The sequence below is a fragment of the Apodemus sylvaticus genome, chromosome 2, assembly GCF_947179515.1.
Source record: "Apodemus sylvaticus chromosome 2, mApoSyl1.1, whole genome shotgun sequence".
NCBI classification, from domain to species: Eukaryota; Metazoa; Chordata; class Mammalia; order Rodentia; family Muridae; genus Apodemus; species Apodemus sylvaticus.
The window spans coordinates 63,413,219-63,433,791 of NC_067473.1; the positions used below are offsets into that span (position 1 = coordinate 63,413,219).

Consider the following 20,573-nt stretch of genomic DNA (forward strand, 5'->3'; position numbering starts at 1 on the left):
GCATTAGCTCTCATAACAAATCGTTGTGAGCCACCATGTAGTGTTGTGGTAAATCTCCAAACCAAATATGCCTGGGCAATGAAAATACAATTAATATGAATCCAAGCTGTGCACCGAGATTGGGCAGATCTCCCACTACACTACCATCTTCCCCATCTATGAGACCCTTTATAACTTCCGGTTTCTCCAGGCCACATGCTTCTGCTCCGCTTTCTTTCTACCTCCTTTTCTCCCAAAACCTTTACTCCATCTTCCTCTTTTTCCACCCCTCTGTCTCTGCCCAATTGCTAGATCTAGTCTTTATTTATAAATTAAGGTGGGAAGGAGGTTTACAGAAAAAAAAAAAAAATCACCCGGATGCTGACTCGTTCCTTGTTGGCAGCCCCTCCCAGGAGAACAGAATTAATATTAAATAGCCCCGCAGCTATCCGCAACTATGTAGTTTCTGGGAATTGAATTCAGGACCTCTGGAAGAACAGTCCGTGCTCTTAACTGCTGAGCCATCTCTCCCAGCCTTATTTCCTTCTCTTAATCGCAGCTTCATTAACAATCAGCGGCCCAGGAGAGACAAAAAGGAGGGGGAAAAAGATGCCAATGTCCATGGGGTGGGATGACCAAAAGCTTTGAGGACCCTGATGAGGACCATCCATGGGAGGGAGGAGACAGCCAGACAGCCTGCCTGGTGGAGGGATGGACCACCAGATGCGAGAGGAAACTGAGGGTAACTGAGACGCTTGATTGTGAATGTCAGATTGTGATTGGGAAAGTCGAGGACCTCCTGTATCCCCTCAGATACCTGCCCCTGAAAAGGACCTGTGCCCGTGCCAGTGCCAGGCACACAGAGGGCCGCCAGCCTCACTTCACCTGCAAATGAGAAATGTCTGAAGTGAGGAGGAGGAGGAGGAGGAGGAGGAGGAGGAGGAGGAGGAGGAGGAGGAGGAGGAAGGGTTTTCATTTACTGAGACAGGAAGGTGCCCCAGCCCCAGCTGCTGGGGAGGAGAAGGTAGAGGGGTGCTGCTGAAGAGAAAACAGTACTTTTGTCCAAAACAAGGCTTTATCCCATCCTTTAAAATGATCTAGAAACACTAACCAGAACTCGAAGAGGCTGTTCTGAAGATTAAAAAGCTAAAGATTCCATGTTTGCACCCTAATGTAAGCAAAGAGGGTCTGAAGCTCTCTACTTCTAGTTCAATTTCCAGAAACTGATTTCTAATCCCAAGGCAGAAAAGCATCCTGAGATTCCGGTTGGGGAAGTCAGGTAAGGACATGGCGGGGTTTGGAGTCTGGGCCCCAGCAGTGATGTGACTGGAGAAGAGGCTGGGATGCAATGAATACAAAGAAGCAAAGGGGCTTGGAAGGATTCAGTAGTTGAACTGTGGCTGTTCTGACTAAAGCTTGGACAGATCAGTCAGTTTTGTCTGTTACTAAAAGCAAGCAGTAGTTTTACTTCTGAGTATTATGTGGCAGGGTGCATCTAAAGTCCTACCTATGGCAAGAACTCGAAGAAAGGGGCAAGAAGTTGTATTTGACCCAGGTGGTTTCCATGCCCAGGCCCAAGGGTGGAATCCTAAATGCCTTAGTTAGGGTTTTACTGCTGTGAACAGACACCATGACCAAAGCAAGTCTTATTTTTTTTTAAGATTTATTTATTTATTAATTATATGTAAGTACATGGTAGCTGTCTTCAGACACTCTAGAAGAGGGTGTCAGATCTTGTTACAGATGGTTGTGAGTTACCATGTGGTTTCTGGGATTTGAACTCAGGACCTTCAGAAGAACAGTTGGTGTTCTTAACCAATGAGCCATCTCTCCAGCCCCAAGGCAAGTCTTATAAAGGACATTTAATTGGGGCTGGCTTACAGATTCAGAGGCTCAGTCCAGTATCATCAAGGTAGGAACATGGCAGCTTCTAGGCAGGCATGGTACAGGAGGAGATGAGAGTTCTACATCTTCATCTGAAGGCTGCTAGCAGAAGACTGGCTTCCAGACAGCTTGGAAGAGGGTCTTAAAGTGCACACCCACAGTGGCACACCTACTCCAACAGGGTCACATCTACTCCAACAGGGCCACTGCTTCTAATAGTGCCACTCCCTGGGCTGAGAATATACAAACCACAACTCTAAGGTCATAGGATTATAGAACCAGCTGTTAGGTTAGTCACCTGGTCTGTGACAATAAGGCAAAACTCAAGAGAGCTATAACGGGTTTGCAAGTTTTAAGTAATGGTTGTTGTGAGAAGCTGTGGTAAGATAAGACACAGAACTCCAGGAACCAAGAACAGTCATCACACAGGCCGTGGAGGAGAGCCAGTAAAGGAGGCTTAGAAGACCCAGCTCTCAGCTCAGTCCTGGCTCCACACGCTTTGCAGCCCGAGCAGGCAAACATCTCAGGCTGTAAGGGCAGCTTCTGCTCCATCACCTGCTCACGGTCACAGGTTCCTGTCCCAAGGTGTCCTCCTCAAGCACCCAAAATGCCCCCAGACCTGGCTTCTGATCTGCTTTCTGCAGTGACAGCTTTATTCCATGAAATCTAGTTCTGTTAGTCAGCATTCGCTAAAGGAACAGGACTGATAGAATAAAAATGTGTGTGTGTGTGTATATGTGTGTGTGTGTGTGTGTGTGTGTGTGTGTGTGTGTGATTTATTAGAGTAGCTTACAGCTGCAGTCTTAGTAGTCTAACAATGGCTGTCTCCTGAGAGAAAGGCCAACAATCTGGGAGATGTTCAGTCCCTGAGACTGGATGTCTCAGCTGTCCCAATCTGGTGCTGGAGTCCTAGGGAAGTCCTAGAAAGCTTAAGGTTTTTAATCTGCATAGGAATCCTGAAGAAGCAGGTTCTAACACCGGGGAAGGAATGGTTCACCAGCAGGGTAGATGAGCTTGCCAGTGAGAATGAGGACGAGCAGGCAAAAAGCAAAGCTTCCTTCTTCCATGTCCTTTTATGTTGGCTGTGAGCAGAAGGTATGGTCCAGATGTAGGGTGGGTCTCCCATCTCAAATAATCAGACCAAGTGGAGTCTCTCACTTTCACAAGTGTGCCCTGCTGCTTTGGTTTTAGTTGATTCCAGATGTCAAGCTGACAACCGAGACTATCCACTCATGGCTGATCCGTCATTAGTTGATGGAACATAGGGCTAGTGAAGATAAAGGTTGTGTGTCCACAGGATGGGCCACCCATTATTTTCATGATCTTATAAGAACCAACCATAGAGTTGTGGGCAGAGAATAGAAGCCAGACAATAGGGCTACACTACAAATGAAAGAAGACGAAGCAAAAGAGAGAGTGGGGGTAATTAGAGGAGGCATAACTGTGACTGGGGAGACAGGAGAGGCAGCAGATTGGCCGGAATGCAGCCCCTAGAAGTGCCTCTGCAGGTTCATGGAGGGAGCCACAGTGCTCAGCCCATGGCTGTGCCATTATCTCCAAGGCCACGCACGTCACAAGGGCCTTGAGACTGGAGGCTCCTTGGGAGTAGGGGGGTTATGAGACAGAAATTTGTTTTCTGAATGATTCACCTTGAGAAGAGGGCTGTGTCCCCCACGTCTCTGACAGCACTCCATACCCCATCTTGGGCCCCATAACACCCTGAGGCCCCTAATGCTTGCACATTGGCAAGACTTCCTGCCTCTGTCTCTCACAGGTTCACACGGGAGGCAGCACAGGACTGTGAGGTACTGGGACAGCACATCCCTGCAGGTACAGTGCTGGAGATAGCTGTGGGTGCCCTACACCATGACCCAGAGTTCTGGCCGAACCCTGAGACCTTTGACCCCGAAAGGTAAGTGAATTCCATCCAGAACAGGCGTCCCTGAGGGATGTGAGTGTATGGGATAGAAAATTTGCTATAGAGATAAAAGCCAGGAGACATGGGCATAGCCAACCTCAAAGAAATTCAGCAATTCACCAATTCAGATAGACTGGGAGGCATCATTTCCAAAGGAAAAACTAAATCCAGAGATCTAGCACAACAGCATTAATGCACACAAGGATCAGTATCTTCTGTTTTTCCAAGCCAGGGCACAGGAGGCAGAGTGGTGGTGGTTGTTTTAGGCTTTTAGATTTCATTTCTAATTGTATGCATCATGTGTGTCTGTATCCAAGTATGTGCATGTGAGTGTAGGCACCTATGTAAGTTGGAAGAACATCAGGTCTCATGGAGCTGCAGCATAGACAGGTGTGAGCTGCCCATCATAAGTACTGGAAACCAAACTCCAGTCCTCTACAAGAGTGGTACACAATCTTAACTACTGAACCATTTCTCCACCTTGATACATACGTGTGTGTGTGTGTGTGTGTGTGTGTACCTGTTGCATAAGAAAGCAACAAAACATCACCTCTATTCAGTGCATTCACACCAGCATAGCTACCCTTTAACTCTGAATCCATAAGATCCAAAGGAACTAGATCCTCGTCCTTTCATGGACACGGATCTGGTCCATTGTCAACTCCATTTCTAGGCTCTGTGGTATAAATACCCGGGCGACCCTCACACCCTGCTCCTTGTCAGAATCAGTCACTTTTCCTTTCGCTGTGACCCACTAGGGGATGCAGGTAAGTACCACTGTAGTTCTCCCTTTCCTGACTCCATCTGAGCCCAGCCCACCTCTACAACCTGCTCAAGGACTCTGAGACTCAGATAACTAGCCTCCCGCATCTCAGTGGGTCCCACAAACATGGTAAAGATTCATAGCCAGAGACAGCATCTGTGGGGCTCAGAGTATCATAAGAAAGCCTAGAAGTGGTAAGAACTAGCTGGCCATCAGATTGTTAACTGTCACTTAGCTCCATGGAACTAGGGAGGAGATCTCATGGTGAGCCTAGCCATTCTACCTTTAGTCCAAATCTTGAGGATCCCGGGTATAAAAGCCTTTTTTTTTTTTTTGTTCCCCTGATGTAATTGTTGTCATAGAGGCTTGCTTCTGAATAAGCTCACCCTTTCTACTTCTTTCTGAACTCTGACTGGCTGGTTCAACTCAGTTGTTCTGGCTCAAAACTCCTCTCTAAGCTGATTTAAATTGGCTTCTCTTTGCTTCTAAGTGAATCGCTCTGTTTGTCCTCAAACTAACTCTGGCACTTTGTTCTAATTTGGTTCCAACTGCCTTTGCTGACCTGCAACAGACTGCATGAACTCATGAACAAACTCAACTTTGCTGCACTACACCGACTCCCAACTGACTTGACTCCACTGAACTGAACTGAACTGGCTGATCTAAACGGACTCCAACTCCTCTTTCTCTTCCTGCGCTGCTCCTAACTAGCCTTCCTTTCCTGACTGTTCTCATGAGAGTTGGGTGTATCCCATCTCTGACTTATTCTGTCAAGTCTTTCTCTGACTCATCACTTTGTTTGCCCCTCAACTAGATGTCACTTTCAAACAAGGTTGCTTCTTTCTACAAACTAAACTTACCTTCACTGTCTAGGATTAAAGATGTGTAACTAAGGACATGTCTGTATTCCAGCCAGAGCAGCCATGTTGCTGGATTAAAATTCAGTTACATCCAGAGCCTCAGGCTTCTCTTATCCTGACCGGCAAAGTCAGGGTGGTGGGGAGGCAGCTACCAGTCTTCAATGAGAAGACAGTTGGACCCCTGGAAAGGCTTCAAGGATGCGACCAAAGTGCCTAAAAACTTTGCTGAGAGGAAACAAGAGGAGCTGTGTGGTCCAGTGTGAGGCGAGGCATGATAGGGCCAGGGTGTGCTGGTCAGGCCTGGGATTCTGGATTATGTCCTGGCTTCACACACACACACCCTTGGATAATACCTTCCTAGGCGAGACAAGAAGGTGCACTCAGCTGATTGTCTGAATGCAACAGTTCTTCTAAGACTGGGCAGAACAGGGCTGAGATGTCGGTGATCAGAAGCTACCAGTTACCCAGAGTCTTAAGGACAGTCCTGGACACAGGGTCTTGTTGGCCTGGACGAGGGAAGGGATCTCACATGAAGGGGTCATTTAGCCAGAAATGGGACTTTAGATAAGCTGTTCTCAACCCCCTTTGGGGGGGGGGTCACATATCATATATTTACATTGCAATTCAACAGTAGCAAAATTACAGTTACAAAATAGCTATGAAATAATTTTATGATCACAACATGAGGAACTGTATTAAAGAGTCACAGCATTAAGGTTGAGAACCACTGTGCTTTAGCTGGAGCAGGCGTTTCAGGCCAACTGTAACCTTCACCGAACCCTTAGGTTTACAGCAGAGGCCCGGCTTCGGCAGAGGCCGTTCACATACCTGCCCTTTGGAGCTGGCCCCAGGAGCTGCCTCGGAGTTCGGCTGGGGCTGTTGGTGGTCAAGCTGACACTACTCCAGGTCCTACACAAGTTCCACTTTGAAGCCAGCCCTGAGACTCAGGTGAGGGTCTGAAATCCCAGGGTGGGGCCAACCCTGCTTCTCTGCCCCACAATGCGTCGACTTCTGCTAGGGCCAGTCTAGTCCCTCTCCTCTCAGGGACACCCATCTCTTGATGAAAAGATGAACGATGTGCAATGTGCTCGGGTAAGGGCTGGCCCAGAACCCACGCTGTGTTTTCCTATTAGCACACATTTATAACTCATGTGTATTTCCTTAGTTCCACAGCATGCGACAGCTTTAGAGTGTTCAGCTTTTCCTATAGAGGCCAGAGACCCTCCCTCTGGCTCCTTCTGACCCCAAAGGTCTTGGCTCCCAGCCCACAGCTAAATTTTCACAAGCTATGCTTCAGGCTAGGTTCTAAGAAAGTCTTCTGGTAGATACGGTTAACTTTGTCAAATATTTTAATTTACTTTATTTTAGGTTCCACTTCAGCTAGAATCCAAATCTGCCCTAGGCCCCCAAAATGGAGTCTACATCAAGATTGTGTCACGCTGATATAGAAGGCACGTGGGAAAGAGGAAGCACTTTGTAATGGTGACATCTGCACATCACTGTCGGGATTCAAAGGAAAGCCTCATGTGAAGATGGAAAGTCTATGGGAATATAAAGTTTAGAGTGATTAAAAGGGCACATGGCATGTGAGCATACGGTATGCATGTCACAGTTCCTAAATGTTTAAAAAAATGTTTGTCCTGCTTCATTTTGACATTACCAGTGGGGTTCAGACCATGGTTTTCTTGGGAAAAGGGAAAGGTCATTTTGATTAAACTGGGAGTAAGGTGTCAAAAGAAGTCCCGGCCTCATGACAGAGGTATTCTACAGTGCAGGGGACATGGGGACACATAGGTGAATAGTCCTGACAGCACTGGCATAGGCTTTTTACCTTCTCATGATTCATGGGTTTCAGATAAACAATGTACATAGACACTCAGCCTCCAAAGTAGCTCCAAAGCCTCACTGTACTTTGGCTTCTTAAATAGGGATAGAGACACTTATTGGAAGCTTGCACAGACAGAATAACATCAGCTAAAGGGCACTCTTGATAGCTGGGGGTTCAGACTCACTGAAGAAAACTAAGCAGACTTCCCTTACCTCCCTGACACTTCTCCCAACTCCCGACCACTCTGCAGCCACTGCAGGAGGCCCAAGTGTGCAGGTCCCTGCTGAGGGAACAGTCCAAAGCCTGTGCAGGAGAGCTGGGCATTTGCTGAAATTCATTAGAATGCTATCTGGTGCCAAGATGTACAGGATCCAGGGCAAGAACATGTAGATGCAACTGAGTAGAAGGCTCTGTGAGGACCCAGCTGGGATCTATCAGAAGGTTTTGTGAGCATCCTGTTTACTGTCCCAGGGTTACTGGTGTTACAAAGAACAGAGTGGGATGTAGGAGGGGCTAGAGAAGAAACTGAGGATTCAAACTGCCAACAAGGGACAGGAGTCCAGTGATTCTAATGCAGCCCTGTGCCTATTCACAGCAGACAAGGGAAGGCAGAGAGGCCCCCAGGGTCTACAAATGCAGGAACAGCTTTTCCTCCCCAATCCACACAACCAGGCAACTGTTCAGCCACTCTAAGTCCCTCCCTAGCATTGTCAGTGCAAACAATGGTCTCCAACACTCACAGGACCAATTAAATGCCTTCTTCACCCCCCACACTATCATTAAAGGACCAAGAGCTCAAACAAAAAACAATATACTTTGAGAACCATCCAGGATGTAGTGGAGCCACATTGGAAACCCATGAAAATCACACTGCCTGCAGCTATGTGGCTGACCTGAAGTGGGGGCTTATGTTTCATTCATAATGAACTCATCTCTCTCTGGACTGATTAGTAACGCTGCCCTGTGTAAGGTCTAAGGTCACTCCAACGATGGTACTCCAGTTAAACTGCCTTAGATTTAATCTTCAGGGGACATACCAGTGGTACAACTCTTTAAGATGGAGCCATCCTCCCTGTCAGCTTGGGCCAGATGAGTGCATTAAGACATGTGGAAAGCACATTGTTCTATAAGGAAACTACATTTTGTGGGCCAAAACCTAAAAATAATATAAATATACATGTAAACATGTGACCATATTGCTAGAGCTTAGGAGAGGTAACAAGTGAGGGACCCAGACTTTCAGTCCTACTGAGGCCAGTGGCATAAACTCTGTTCTTTCTTACTGTGGTCTGAATGTTTCACCCCTAAACCCATGATAAATCTGCACTCATGGTTTGTGGTTCTTTAGAAGGTGATGGGTCTAAAACAGGAATCCCTCATCAGTGAGATTAACACCCTTATTTAATAAAGGGCATGGTAGGGTCTCTTCTAGCACTGTGGTTATTTTGAGAAGCTATAAAGCCAGCAATAAAGAATGACCACGACCAGACCCTGAATCTACAGGTACCGTGATCTTGAACTTCCTAGCTTTCAAAACCTTGAACAATAAATGCCTAGTGTTCATTAAAATCACTCGGTTTATAATATTTTGCTCTATCAGTCCACAGGACCAAGATAATCCCAACACACAGCAAAGGGCCTGGTGCCTATCTGGTACTCTTTATGAACAGACAACAAAAACAAACTCCAGTCTTCATCTACTTCAATAGTCTTTTATTTCCATACTCTCACGTGACATTTGAAGCACGGGTATTCAATCTCATTGAGACATAAAGCCCACACCTAGAAGGTGACCAGTGTGCTTAAGGGATTTTGGCAGAGGCACTTATGGGTCAGGCCCAGGACTTAAGGGGACACTAATGTGTGTTTCCTGTCAGGCAGAGTCACGCTTCACTTACATCAAGAACTGCCCAGGTGAGTGCCAAAGCAGGGCCAAAGTGACAGTGAAGCCGAGGCCGTCCCTGTAGTCCCCTCCCCTTCCATAAAGGACACTATGCTACTCTGACAAAAGCAAACTGGACACAAGACCCTTCAAACCAGAATTGTTATAGAGACATAAACTCTATAACAGTTAAAACAAATCCATAAAACTGTATGTATAAATTCTGTGCTTGGTCTTAATAAACATCAAAGTCAGCAAAGAGTTAAAATGCAATACTAACATTATTATACATTAAACATGGGCTCACAACCACTACTGCTAAGATCATAAGCCAACCTAAAAGGACCTAAAACCTAAAACTGTTATCAGCCAAAGATTAAGATTGTGGCTTCAAGTCAGGCCTGGTAATAGAGGCTTTTAATCCCAGCTGATCAGGAGACTGAGGCAGAATATAATTTAGTAAAACATTGCCTCATAATTAAAACATTTTAAAAGGGCTGGGGTGTGGCTAGCTCAGTGGTAGAGTGCTTTTCTAGCAAGCACAAGGCCCTGTGTTCCATCCCTAGCACTAGGGGAGAAAAAAATGTAATTTCACTGAGAAGCCAATATTAAACAAGAGTTCATTAAAAGTTTCGTTAAAAAAAAAAAAAAAAAGAAAGAAAGAAAAAGAAAGACTTTCCAAATAGCTCCACCAGACAGACATATGTGTCAGAAATGCCTAATGTATCCTAGCCATGCTTACTGTCGGCTGGTAAACAAGTTGCCTAGGGCAACAAAGATGGAGGGTCCAGCTGGGGGCTTGGAGGAGGTAGAGTATTGGATGAGGTACTCGGGGTAGACCTGGTGCTTCTCAAAAACTACAAAGATGGTTGGGTCGGACATGCTGTTCACGCAGCTGTCATAGAAGGCATTGCTCTGGCCTTCCTTGGCAGGAGGGCGGACGAAGGTAGTGCTGCCCCTGACGAAGTCTCCGACCAGCACCCGGGCCAGGAACATCATGTGGGAGTGCGTGTCGGATTTACTGTAGTGGTGGGAATAGGCAGCATCTCTTGCAAAGTAGCTCCCTGAAACGACACAGACACGCTGCACAGGGCACTGGCCGAGTACATCCCGGCAATGGGAGATGCCAGCAGTCTCTGCCCTTTCAACACCACATCCCCTCTTCCCTCCCACTTCTCTGCCCTTTTCCTCATCCATGGAGGTCATCAACACCTCTCTATTTGGCAGGGCACCCAAAGAAGTCACCTAATTCACTCTATTCTCAGTTCCAATTCCAGAGAAAATCTATAGTCTGTTGATAATTAGTTCTAGACTTCAGTTTTCCATCTATAGAATGGAGCTTAGTTGGGTGACATGGAAAATGAGTAACATTCCTCTTACTGAACCATTCTATAGATACCAGTAGCTTAACTTATAGAACAATGATTCTTCAAGTGAGAACCTGAACTAGAAGCTGCTCCCTCTATATGGGATTCCCAAATCTATCACCAGCTTGTTGATCCCACAAACAACACCACATCAGACTGAAACTAATGAACAGGCAGTCCACAGTGTCAGAGTGGGACAGACAGATTCTTTTTGGTGGTGGTGGTTTGGGGGGGTTGTTTTGTTTTGTTGTTTGGGTTTTTTTTTGTTGTTGTTGTTTTGGTTTTTTTTTTGAGACTGAAGTCTCTCTCTAGTCCTTGCTTTCCTGGAACTCATAATGTAGACCAGGACAGCCTCAGAGAGATCCACCTGCCTCTGAATCCTATGTGTTGGGATTAAAGGTGTGTGCTGGCCAGCAAACAGATCCTTGAATTTTCTAAATTTGGTTATCACTATGTGGCGACAGGAGAAACCTTCTTAGTGAGTGCTGAAGAGTAAAAAGGTACCACAGATGACAGATACTTGAAAATGGTTCAGAAATAAAAAGATGAAAAGGTCAACATGGCAACATATTAAAATTGAGGAATGTGGATACAATGAATACAATAAGCACACAGACATATGTGTGTAAGTATATAAACACACAGCCTGCAACTTTCTTGTGAGTTTGAAATTACTACCAAATACTGTTTCAAAATAACCAAGAAAAAAGGACGCCAGAACTCAGGCACTAGATGAAAGGATGGTCTCAGGTTTCTGTCCTAAGGATGTCAGGAAGGCACAACCTAGGGTGCTCACCTCTCACTACCTCTCAGCGCATCCATGCTACAGGAGACAAGTCCCAGTGAGGCAGGACTTCCTTGCCGTAATCTGGCTGAGCTCTTGATCACACACATCAGAGCAATAGTCAAAGCACTGCCAGCTCAGGGTAGAGCTGTTCCAGAGGCCAGAAGGCCATTTCTCATTGGCAGTATGGACTGACAGGCTCCAACTGTAGCCTGTACAAATATTGTCTTCAAATAATTTCCCAACTACTGTTGGAAGCACCCCTGCCTTACCTTTGCCATAGGACGTGCCGTGCAGACCACAGACCCGCCAGTCAAAGTTCTGCTGGCAGATGGCATCCACAAAGTTGGTGCTAGTACCATGAAACAGCTGCCTCTCATCTACTTCCTTCCCCCCATTTTGCTTCTGCATCTGGCCTTTTTGCCTAGAATGGTAGAAACATACATGTTGAGGGAAGAAGGTGCTGACCTCCCAAGAACAGCGTCCAGAACCCATCTTCTAAAACAGCAGTATGTGACTGGAAGAGGGCTGTGGCTGCCCTGGCCAACCCCTGGAGGCTCAAGTCACAGAGCACAGGTAGACCAGGCCAAGAAGCAAAGCAAAGCTTCCCCTCCACAGCAAAAGGCTCTAAAGCAGACAGCTCTTAGAAGTAGGCACGGGCCCTTCTTCCACCCAGCTCCTGAATGGAGCGCAACCTGGGAAGCTCGGAAGTAAAGTTGTAAGGCTGCAGGTCTGCTCTGGGAGGGCCATAAGCCCTCAGAGCCCATTCTCCCTTCTCTACTATGACTATCTCCATCACTGAAGAATGCTACCTATCATCCAGACCCATGTGAGGACAAGTCAGCAGGCTCCAGGCCACCATTGAGAGCCATAAAGTATTTCTACCCTCTGGGGAGAAATGCTGGGTGACCATGATCATGCAGGTCATCATGTGATAGACAGACAGACAAACGGACGGACAGACAGACAGATGATGCCCCTGCTCTCTGGCTACAGTTCTACATTCTTGAGGCTAATGGTGTGAGTGAACTGTCTTGCTCTTGTCCCACTGATCTTCAGAAAGTCAAGAGTAGACTAGAGTGGAGTCTGGCTTTGCTAGTCACGGTGAGAACAGCATCTGTGCTAGGGAACCTTTAGTCCCCTCACCTTTGCAAGGGGGCTCTTCATCATATAGCCTTAGATAAGAAAGTAAGAGAACAGAGATAGTTGAAGGCACACGGCAGCACTGGGTGAGCATGGTGACGTCTCTGACTGTCCTTGAGAGAAGAGCATGTTGGGAAATAAGCAGCCAGCAGGACAAGAAAGAGCTCTGTCACACATACCACTGGTAGACTTCCCACAGGCCCAGGTTCTGGATCCGCTCGATCTTCTGAACAAAGTAGAAAGGTAGTGTACGGTTGAAGAGGTTCCACACCTTCTGATACTCTTCTGAGGAAGAACTCAGAGTGATCTTCTACAATGGGAAAATATCTTTCCTATGTTACTGCCAAATGATTCAAATGTTCCTGCGACCACTAGGAACCTCTATAACTTCAGAATAAAGCCAAAAACTGATGGCTTGGTCCCTCTTCCCTGGGATATAGTCTCTCCAGATATGGAATGTTTACAAGGTATAGTAATTTCCTTCTTGTTCACTTTGAAATGCCCATAAGTCAGGCAGGTGGTATCTAAGCCACCATCCTAAGATGTCAGTCACTGTTCCTCTTTTACATCCCACACAGGCCAAAGACTAAAAAAATAAAAGCACATGGCCTATGGGAACTGGAACCAACAAAGGTGTGTGAGCTCCTCTAGTCCTTCACGTGCTGCCTCTTGTTACAATTTGTGCGTGCTCTGTGCTCTGTGAGAAAAGTCTTCTCAGGATAGGCTTCGCAATGGAAGAGTCTGTCTGCAGTGTTTGGCATGACCCCAGTATTGGGAATCAGCTGACATGCTTCATACTGATGGAGCAGTAGGGGACATTCGTCAGGACAGTGTTCTGCTGCACAGCACTACTGCCAGAAAGCAGACTTCAAATGAGCTACTGAATTGTCCTCCTGTCCACTGCTGTCTAGTGCAGTAAATGTCGCTCTAAATGTCCCTCAACACATTCAAACATTCCCCATTTCTCTTCATTTCTTATTGGGACAGATTGGTTGGTCTTAGAATCCTTGCTTAGAAGGCCCTTACTTCTGCTCTTCCTGGCAAATGTCACATCTCATCTTTTTCTCATACCAACCACCTCTTTTCTCTGGGAACTCAGTCAACCCATACAAAATCATCCAGCCTTAAAATTCCTGAGATCTACAAAAACAAAGCAGAAAGCCCACATGTATGTCTCCCCTCTAGTGTCATGAGACATGCTGCATAAAGCTTTCTTTTCACACTCATCTCTCTACAGAACCCTCTCTGTCCAGCTCCAGGGTGTGAATCCCATACCTTAAATCCCAGGTCCGGCAGGGCTGCAGGGTCCCAGTAGTCTGGGATGCTCTTTGGGCCATGCAACTTAGAATTGCTAAAAGGTAAACAAAACTTAGACTCTTAATCTTTAGACACATAGAAATCTATCACAGGTAAACTCTACTTACCAGTGTCACCAGCCCTGAGTGTCGGTGTAATATATTAAAAGCTAGAGGACAAGGAAGTACACAGTACAGTGTTTCCAGCAAAAGAGCACTTCCATCTTGTCTACCAGCCAAACCAAAAAAGCAATCAGTCCTGAGAGATGCGCTTCTCACCTGCTTACCACCAACCACACAGAAGGGACAAAGCACTTAATTAAAGCAGTATATACAGACTGCAGCCTTTATCCAACTCTTGAAATTCAAAAGGCACCAAATGCTTTTTTGAAGTCTTAATGATATGCGCTTGACATACAGAAAATGTTTTCAAAGCTGTAAAATTGGTCCCCAAACCCACTTGGTAACAGAAATTTGAGTTAAGCTGATAAGCTATTTGTGGCCCGTTATTTGTCCTTCTTAAATGTGCATAAGTATACACACACTACTGTGCTAAATTAAAGGATGTCATATTACAGAGGCACTGCATTACCTTCTAAAAATATAAACAAATAAAAGCCATACTAAAAACAAACAATATGACTCTAAAGGCTTAGGAACATTACTGTCAAAACTACAATCCAATTCATTTCCTGCTCAATGAGACGTCCACTGTCCTTCCTACAGCAGAGCTACCTTCTGTTTCTGTTGGCATAGGGTATGTCCCTTCACCCTAAGTCTCCAGGGCATCCCAGAAATAGTTTTCCTAGGAAATTTTCACAGTTTAGAAATAACTAAGCAAGGATCCATTGGAATAACCAGTCTCAAGGTTCTTTTTTCACTAATTCCACCTATTAAGATGGCAAACTTAATAGCAGATTATAAATCAGCAGTTATTCTTCCTAAACTTAAAGAAAACACTTGGGACACACATGTAGAAAAACCATAAAAAGACTCAAGCAGAACTGTGAAAAAAGCAGAGTGGATCCATAACAAGAGGAACTCAGCGGACAGGCTAATTCACAGACTCACCCATCTGTCAGGGTGAATGAAGTGAGCTGGGAGATATGTGGAATGAAAGAATCTAAAGGTGTGTCTAAAGACAGCTACAGTGTACTTACATATAATAAATAAATATTTAAAAATGAATATTTAAGAATCTTAATATAGAAGAATAAATATAAACACAAGTTTTTGCACAGCAGAGTGAGGCACAGAACTCCAAGACCAAGACCTTTAAAATGAGCACAAGGGGAAACAGTGTGAAAGCATCAAAAAGTACTAGTTAGACCAACAGCCAATTTCCCCAAAGCTATAATAGAAAGCCGAAGACAGTGGGGTGGCGGCTTGGGTGTTCTAAGAGTCTGTACCCAGTATAAATGTGTCTCTCAAACACAAAATAAAGACACTCAAGCAAACTAGAAACAGCCACATCTCTTCCCCCCATAAGATCTTACCTAAGTAATTTGAAAAGTCAAACTGAGGTTAAATGTGAGTAATTCAATGAGACCTTCACCGTATAAAACAATAGTATCTCTTAAAGTTAAAATAAAAAATTCAAGAGGAAAATATGAAGGTTTTTAATAGTAGGAAAGCAAAGACCTTCATTTATTTGTGCCTAAGTGAAGAACCCACAGTTTCCTACACTGTCTTTAACATACTGAACAACTTTCAAACTAATAAAATATTTTTTAAAATCAAAAAATTAATTTTATTACACTTATGTGTATGAATCTGTGCACATATGTATGTGTGTGCACAAAACAAAAAACAAACAAAAAAACAAACATGTACCATAGTATACATGTGGAGGCCACAGGAAAATCTGTAGTAGTTTCTCTTCTACCACTACATGGGTCCAAGGAATTGAACTTGGATGTGTCAAGCTTGGTAGCAAATACCTTTACCCACTGAGCCATCTTACCAGCCCTGAATTATGCTTACTGAAAATGGAACTAAACTCAATGTATACAAATGCAGTTTCAAATTTTACATTAGATGATGCTCCCTGAGACTAAGGTATGGCTTATGTGTGCACATGCAGCCACTGTTGCTAGAGTAACTGGCAGCTAGCTTGTCCAATGGCTGAGGAAGAAACCAGGCACCTCACCTGAATGAGCAGGATGTCACAGAGCACTCAGCTCAGCCCACAGAAGAGCAGGTCTTGAATCACTTGTATTTTATGTTGTATTTGATCAAAGTAACTACTTTTTGGTATTGCTAGGAATAAAACCCAGGGTCTTTGCACTGAACATGCTAAGTATGTCTGTTTATGGTCCCCTAAAAACTAAGTTAGAATGATGATGACACAAAAAATCTAGTCTCAAAAAAGAGACAAATAAAAAGACTTTTCCAAATTTTGCTTAGGGTGAGCCCTGCATGGGGAAAAAATAAAAAATTACTTCAAGTTACAGGACCATCATAATCATCCACAACTAAACCTAGAAGCAATACCAAAAAAGCTGGCATTGAACCCATACAGTAAGATAATAATAATAATAAAACCAGTGCTAGTGAAAAATATCTTATGAGAATAGCCAGGTACTAAAGCAGATATCAAGCCATGAAAATATATCTGAAGTTTAGAGCTAAAAGTCCCTAACAGAGTAAAAAGCTCTCAGCTGGAAAGTGCTTGCCGCTGAAGTATGAGGACCCGAGTTTGAATCTACAGCACCCACAATGGAAGGAGGGAACCACTCCCATGCATGCTCCATGCTTATGCAAGTCTGTTTCCACACACATTCATCATAAAAGCATACAATCATAATAAATAAAAATCAAATCTAACAACTGTCCACAGCAGAAAAACGAAGAGCGAGAACTGATCCTTATGATTTAAAAATGTATATACTCAATCTCATTTATAAAAGAAAGCCAACTAAAGTACACTGTGAGAATGGCAGAGCCCAAGGGCTTGAGTCACTAGAGGCAAGGTCAAGAAAAATCAGCAAATCATGACTTTGCTGGGTGACATGGTGGTCCACTTTCATGGAAAGGAACTCAATTTGCCTTTGGACTCTGACAACCTCCAAGTCCACCAAAGCATTCTTTGCAGCACTGTATTTTGTTATAGCAAAAGACTAAAAACACAAACACCATGAAAGAGGAACAATTAATAACCTATACCATATACAACTGCTAAAGAGCCACACAAGCAGGAGCAGATTAAAGAAGTCTTCAATGATTCGAACAGAGAAATTACCAGGAGACTTTAAAGATATTTAAAATATTCAGAATTGTGTATACAGAGGAGGTTACCTTTTATGTAAGCAAAGGAAGGAAACAGGCAGACAAAAAGAGCAATCAGAAGCTAACAAAACGGCTGTGTCAATGGGAACAGGGCGACTAAGTATACTGTATTATAGATTTCTGACTTTTAAGCAAGTATGTTTTACATTTCATCAAAAATAAACTTTAAGAAAAGGAAAAAAGAAGCCATATTCTCAAGAAATTATGTTGTTATATTTGAGTCACGGGCATCATTTCTTGGAATGATAATATACTTTTCCTCTAACTTACACTAAATCTTTTTTGAATGGCCTCCTTGCTTTATAAACACAATCAATAAACTTTACCTCTAAAGTCTTCAGAGAACCAACAGAACCCAAACAATCCTGGCTTCTCAGGTTAATAAAGTTATGGGCAGCTAACAACATTGTTGGCTTAAAGTCCTAGCTTTGGTCATGGCAAACTTAAGACTGTAAGGGAAACTTGGTACATCCTCACTCTCCAGGCCATCTTCTAGTACAAATGCAGTTTGGCTAGCTCCAATCCTATTGCACCTGCTCAAGACTAAACCACACCTGCTTTCAAGGACATCTGATCAACAGAGATCTCAAGAATGTCTGTCTGTCGCAGAAAGTCTCTCTCCTCCCTTATGTTTTGCCTACGGGTTCAATTAGAGGCCCTGAGCAGTCACTGTGACACCAGGAAACACACTGTGAAAGTGAAGCTGGCTTGTTAATGGCTACTATACCACTTTCTTTATTTTTGTATTCCATGATACATGAGCCTTTATAATTTCCTTACTTCAACATTTGTAAAGATTTAGGTTTATAATTTAGTTGTCACATTCAAAGACAAACTGATGGGCTGGCTTCAAATCTAGCCAGGTTCGCACATTCCAACAAACAGCCTTGTATTCTGTGATGAAATCGCAATGCTAATTCTCACTGTGGCTTAAAGACTTTCCCAACTAGTAGCTTTGCAAGACAGTAGTTTGCTAGTCGCACATGCTAGTCAGTACCCTTCCATGTAGTCCGAGAAGCTTCCTATGACTGAAAGGGAAGCATTCCTCAACTCAAGCCACACACCAAGCAAGTAACAAACATTACTTACCAGGACTGCTTCATCTGCACATCTTGGGGAGACACATACTTGGGTCTGCGACAAACCTTTCTGATAGTGCCATATACAAGGTTTTTCTGCAGAAAAGCTGAAAAAAACATTCCAATGAAAAAATAAACATGCACACATGCACACACACACACACACACACACACAGTGGGGACGGAAAAATATACATGCACTCACATATATATGCAGTAGGGGTGCATGCACAGCAGTAATGTTCTATAAACATAAATTAAATAGGCTGGACAGATAATACAACATGTAAAACCCGATATCAGTCTTTAAAATAAGGTAATTTTATACATTTCAAATATTCATAAAGAAAATAGGTATCCTTAGGAGAGTGAGTTTAATGAATAGAGAAATGATTAATAATTGATATATCAATTATATGTGAGTGCTTCTGAATTGTTCCTTCTAATCATATTTAAATTAATATTTTGCTCAGCATTTTTTCCAGCTTGTATGTAGAGAGGTTCCAGCCAAGCCTGAAACCAAATTACTGTATCTTGAGTTAATGTAATTTATATGTAATAATTTTGTCCTTATAACTTTTTTAAAAATTGAGTAAACTGACTCTAAAGCAATTTTAAACAACCTTTTCAAACCTATGTTCTCTTTAATAGACATTTGACTCACCCTCAATATCAGATTCACTCCAAGAACTGAGGGTGTGTATCACCCACCCTTTGTACTGAAGATGACAAATGTCTAGAAATTGTGTCTCCTAGTAGGTGCTACTTTTACACTTAAATATATAAATCCAACTTTGATCTTCATTTTAGGAACATTTTAATATTAAAAATTATAGCTGTCTGGAACTCAGCTGTCTCTGCACACAGACTGTACAGTAAGTGCAGGGTGTGTCCCTTAAACTCAGCTGAATGCACTGTTGCTGGAGTCCACTGCTCACCCAGCAGCTTCCACAACCCTCCGTCACCCTCATTCAGTCTTCCAGTGATGGCCGGCTTATTAACACACTTAGCTTATTATATGAATCTCAGACAACCTTTTACTAGTAAAAATATGCTATTCAGGGGATATGGACTGGTTACATATGTTAGACATCTTCTCTAACCCTCCATAAAGAAAAAAGGAGCCCCTTTCTCTAATAATCATCTCAGGTCCAGCTTCTGGACACTACATGGACAGAACTTTAAATTAATGTGTCCTATAACATGCTAAACCTGACTCTGTCCCATCAAAACTCAATGAAAGGTGGTAGCTTCAGTGCCATACCAGGAATAATAAGGCAACACTATATAGCAGAGCAACTTTGGCCTTGTTGGAGACGGAGGTTAACCTTCAGAAACAGAACAGCCACACTAGTCCCTGACCCTGTCCTTCCATCTTTCAGAAAAGCTCCTTATCCTCATATCCACAAAGCACATCCCCTTGACAGTGAAGGACAGTATCATCTGTCGATGGCTCTCTCTGCCTTTTGGGAAAGATATACCTTCCTTTCCTTTCTTATAGCAGCCTAGGCCTCAGGTTAATATGGGAGGGCTAGACTCTACTCCACAAGTAAGAGGTACCTTTGAAGTCTAACTCATAGTTGTGTTTTCCAACCTGGAACTTCAAGATGGCTGCCTGGGCACCAGCCCCTGGAACACAGAATGCCAAGTAAGCCTTTTCCACGTCACTGCTGCTGATGGTGGTAACAGGGTGCCCTGTGCTCTGTAAGGGGAAATCCAGAGATGTCATGGAGGCAAGAGAGTATTGAAAATGAATTGTTCTTAATATAAATGTCAACAATTAAATGAATTAATCTGGCAGCTATACTTCTTTACCTTATATTAGTCTCCAACAACTCCTTAAAGAAACAAAGATCTGTTTAAAATTGCACCTCAATAAGTGACCATTTAATGATCTATCTTTACTTCCTGTAAGTCTGGCTACCTCCCAGGCCCATCCCATGAAACTTGCATATTAGTATTGATCTGGCTCTTTAGAGCCCTTTCTCATGGCTCCAATTACTCCATCCTACTGTAAGTCTGTCCTCCTCCTCTCCTTCCTCTAGTTAGCAGACATCCTGCCCTATTCTCTCTTCTGACCAGCCACTAGATGATCAGTATTTATTGACAAGGCAGAGAATCAATGGTAAGAACTATTTACACAAACTTGAGACAGGAGATTCATGGTATAAGCATTACAATGCTGTGTTGGGATTGAAACAAGATGTGAAAGCATAGAAGTCAGTATTTGAATAACCCAACGGTACACATTACACACTGTACAGAACTTTATGTCTACAGCCTATGGTGATGAGCAAAGATGCTAGTCAATCCAGCCTGTTTCAGGCAGATAATCTTGTTGTACTGGCTGGTTTTGTGTGTCAACTTGACACAGGCTGGAGTTATCACAGAGAAAGGAGTTTCAGTTGGAGAAGTGCCTCCATGAGATCCAACTGTGGAGCATTTTCTCAATTAGTGATCAACGGGGGAGGGCTCCTTGTGGGTGGTGCCATCTCTGGGCTGT

At 43.8% G+C, this 20,573-nt stretch overlaps 2 protein-coding genes across 2 annotated transcripts in view; one reads left to right on the forward strand and one right to left on the reverse strand.

The window, feature by feature from the left end:
- Positions 1-9,768, forward strand: part of Tbxas1 (thromboxane A synthase 1) — a 171,305-nt gene extending 161,537 nt beyond the window's left edge. The window contains exons 11-13 of the mRNA XM_052173489.1: positions 3,638-3,775; positions 6,190-6,352; positions 6,773-9,768. Of these exons, the coding sequence (XP_052029449.1) occupies positions 3,638-3,775; positions 6,190-6,352; positions 6,773-6,847 (376 nt within the window). The 3' untranslated portion in view covers positions 6,848-9,768. The remainder of the gene's footprint in view (positions 1-3,637; positions 3,776-6,189; positions 6,353-6,772) is intronic.
- The window catches only part of Parp12 (poly(ADP-ribose) polymerase family member 12), a 36,070-nt gene continuing 24,421 nt past the window's right edge, over positions 8,925-20,573 (reverse strand). The window contains exons 7-12 of the mRNA XM_052173488.1: positions 19,631-19,772; positions 18,081-18,177; positions 13,684-13,759; positions 12,588-12,718; positions 11,538-11,689; positions 8,925-10,178 (exon numbers count right to left, since the gene is read on the reverse strand). Of these exons, the coding sequence (XP_052029448.1) occupies positions 9,853-10,178; positions 11,538-11,689; positions 12,588-12,718; positions 13,684-13,759; positions 18,081-18,177; positions 19,631-19,772 (924 nt within the window). The 3' untranslated portion in view covers positions 8,925-9,852. The remainder of the gene's footprint in view (positions 10,179-11,537; positions 11,690-12,587; positions 12,719-13,683; positions 13,760-18,080; positions 18,178-19,630; positions 19,773-20,573) is intronic.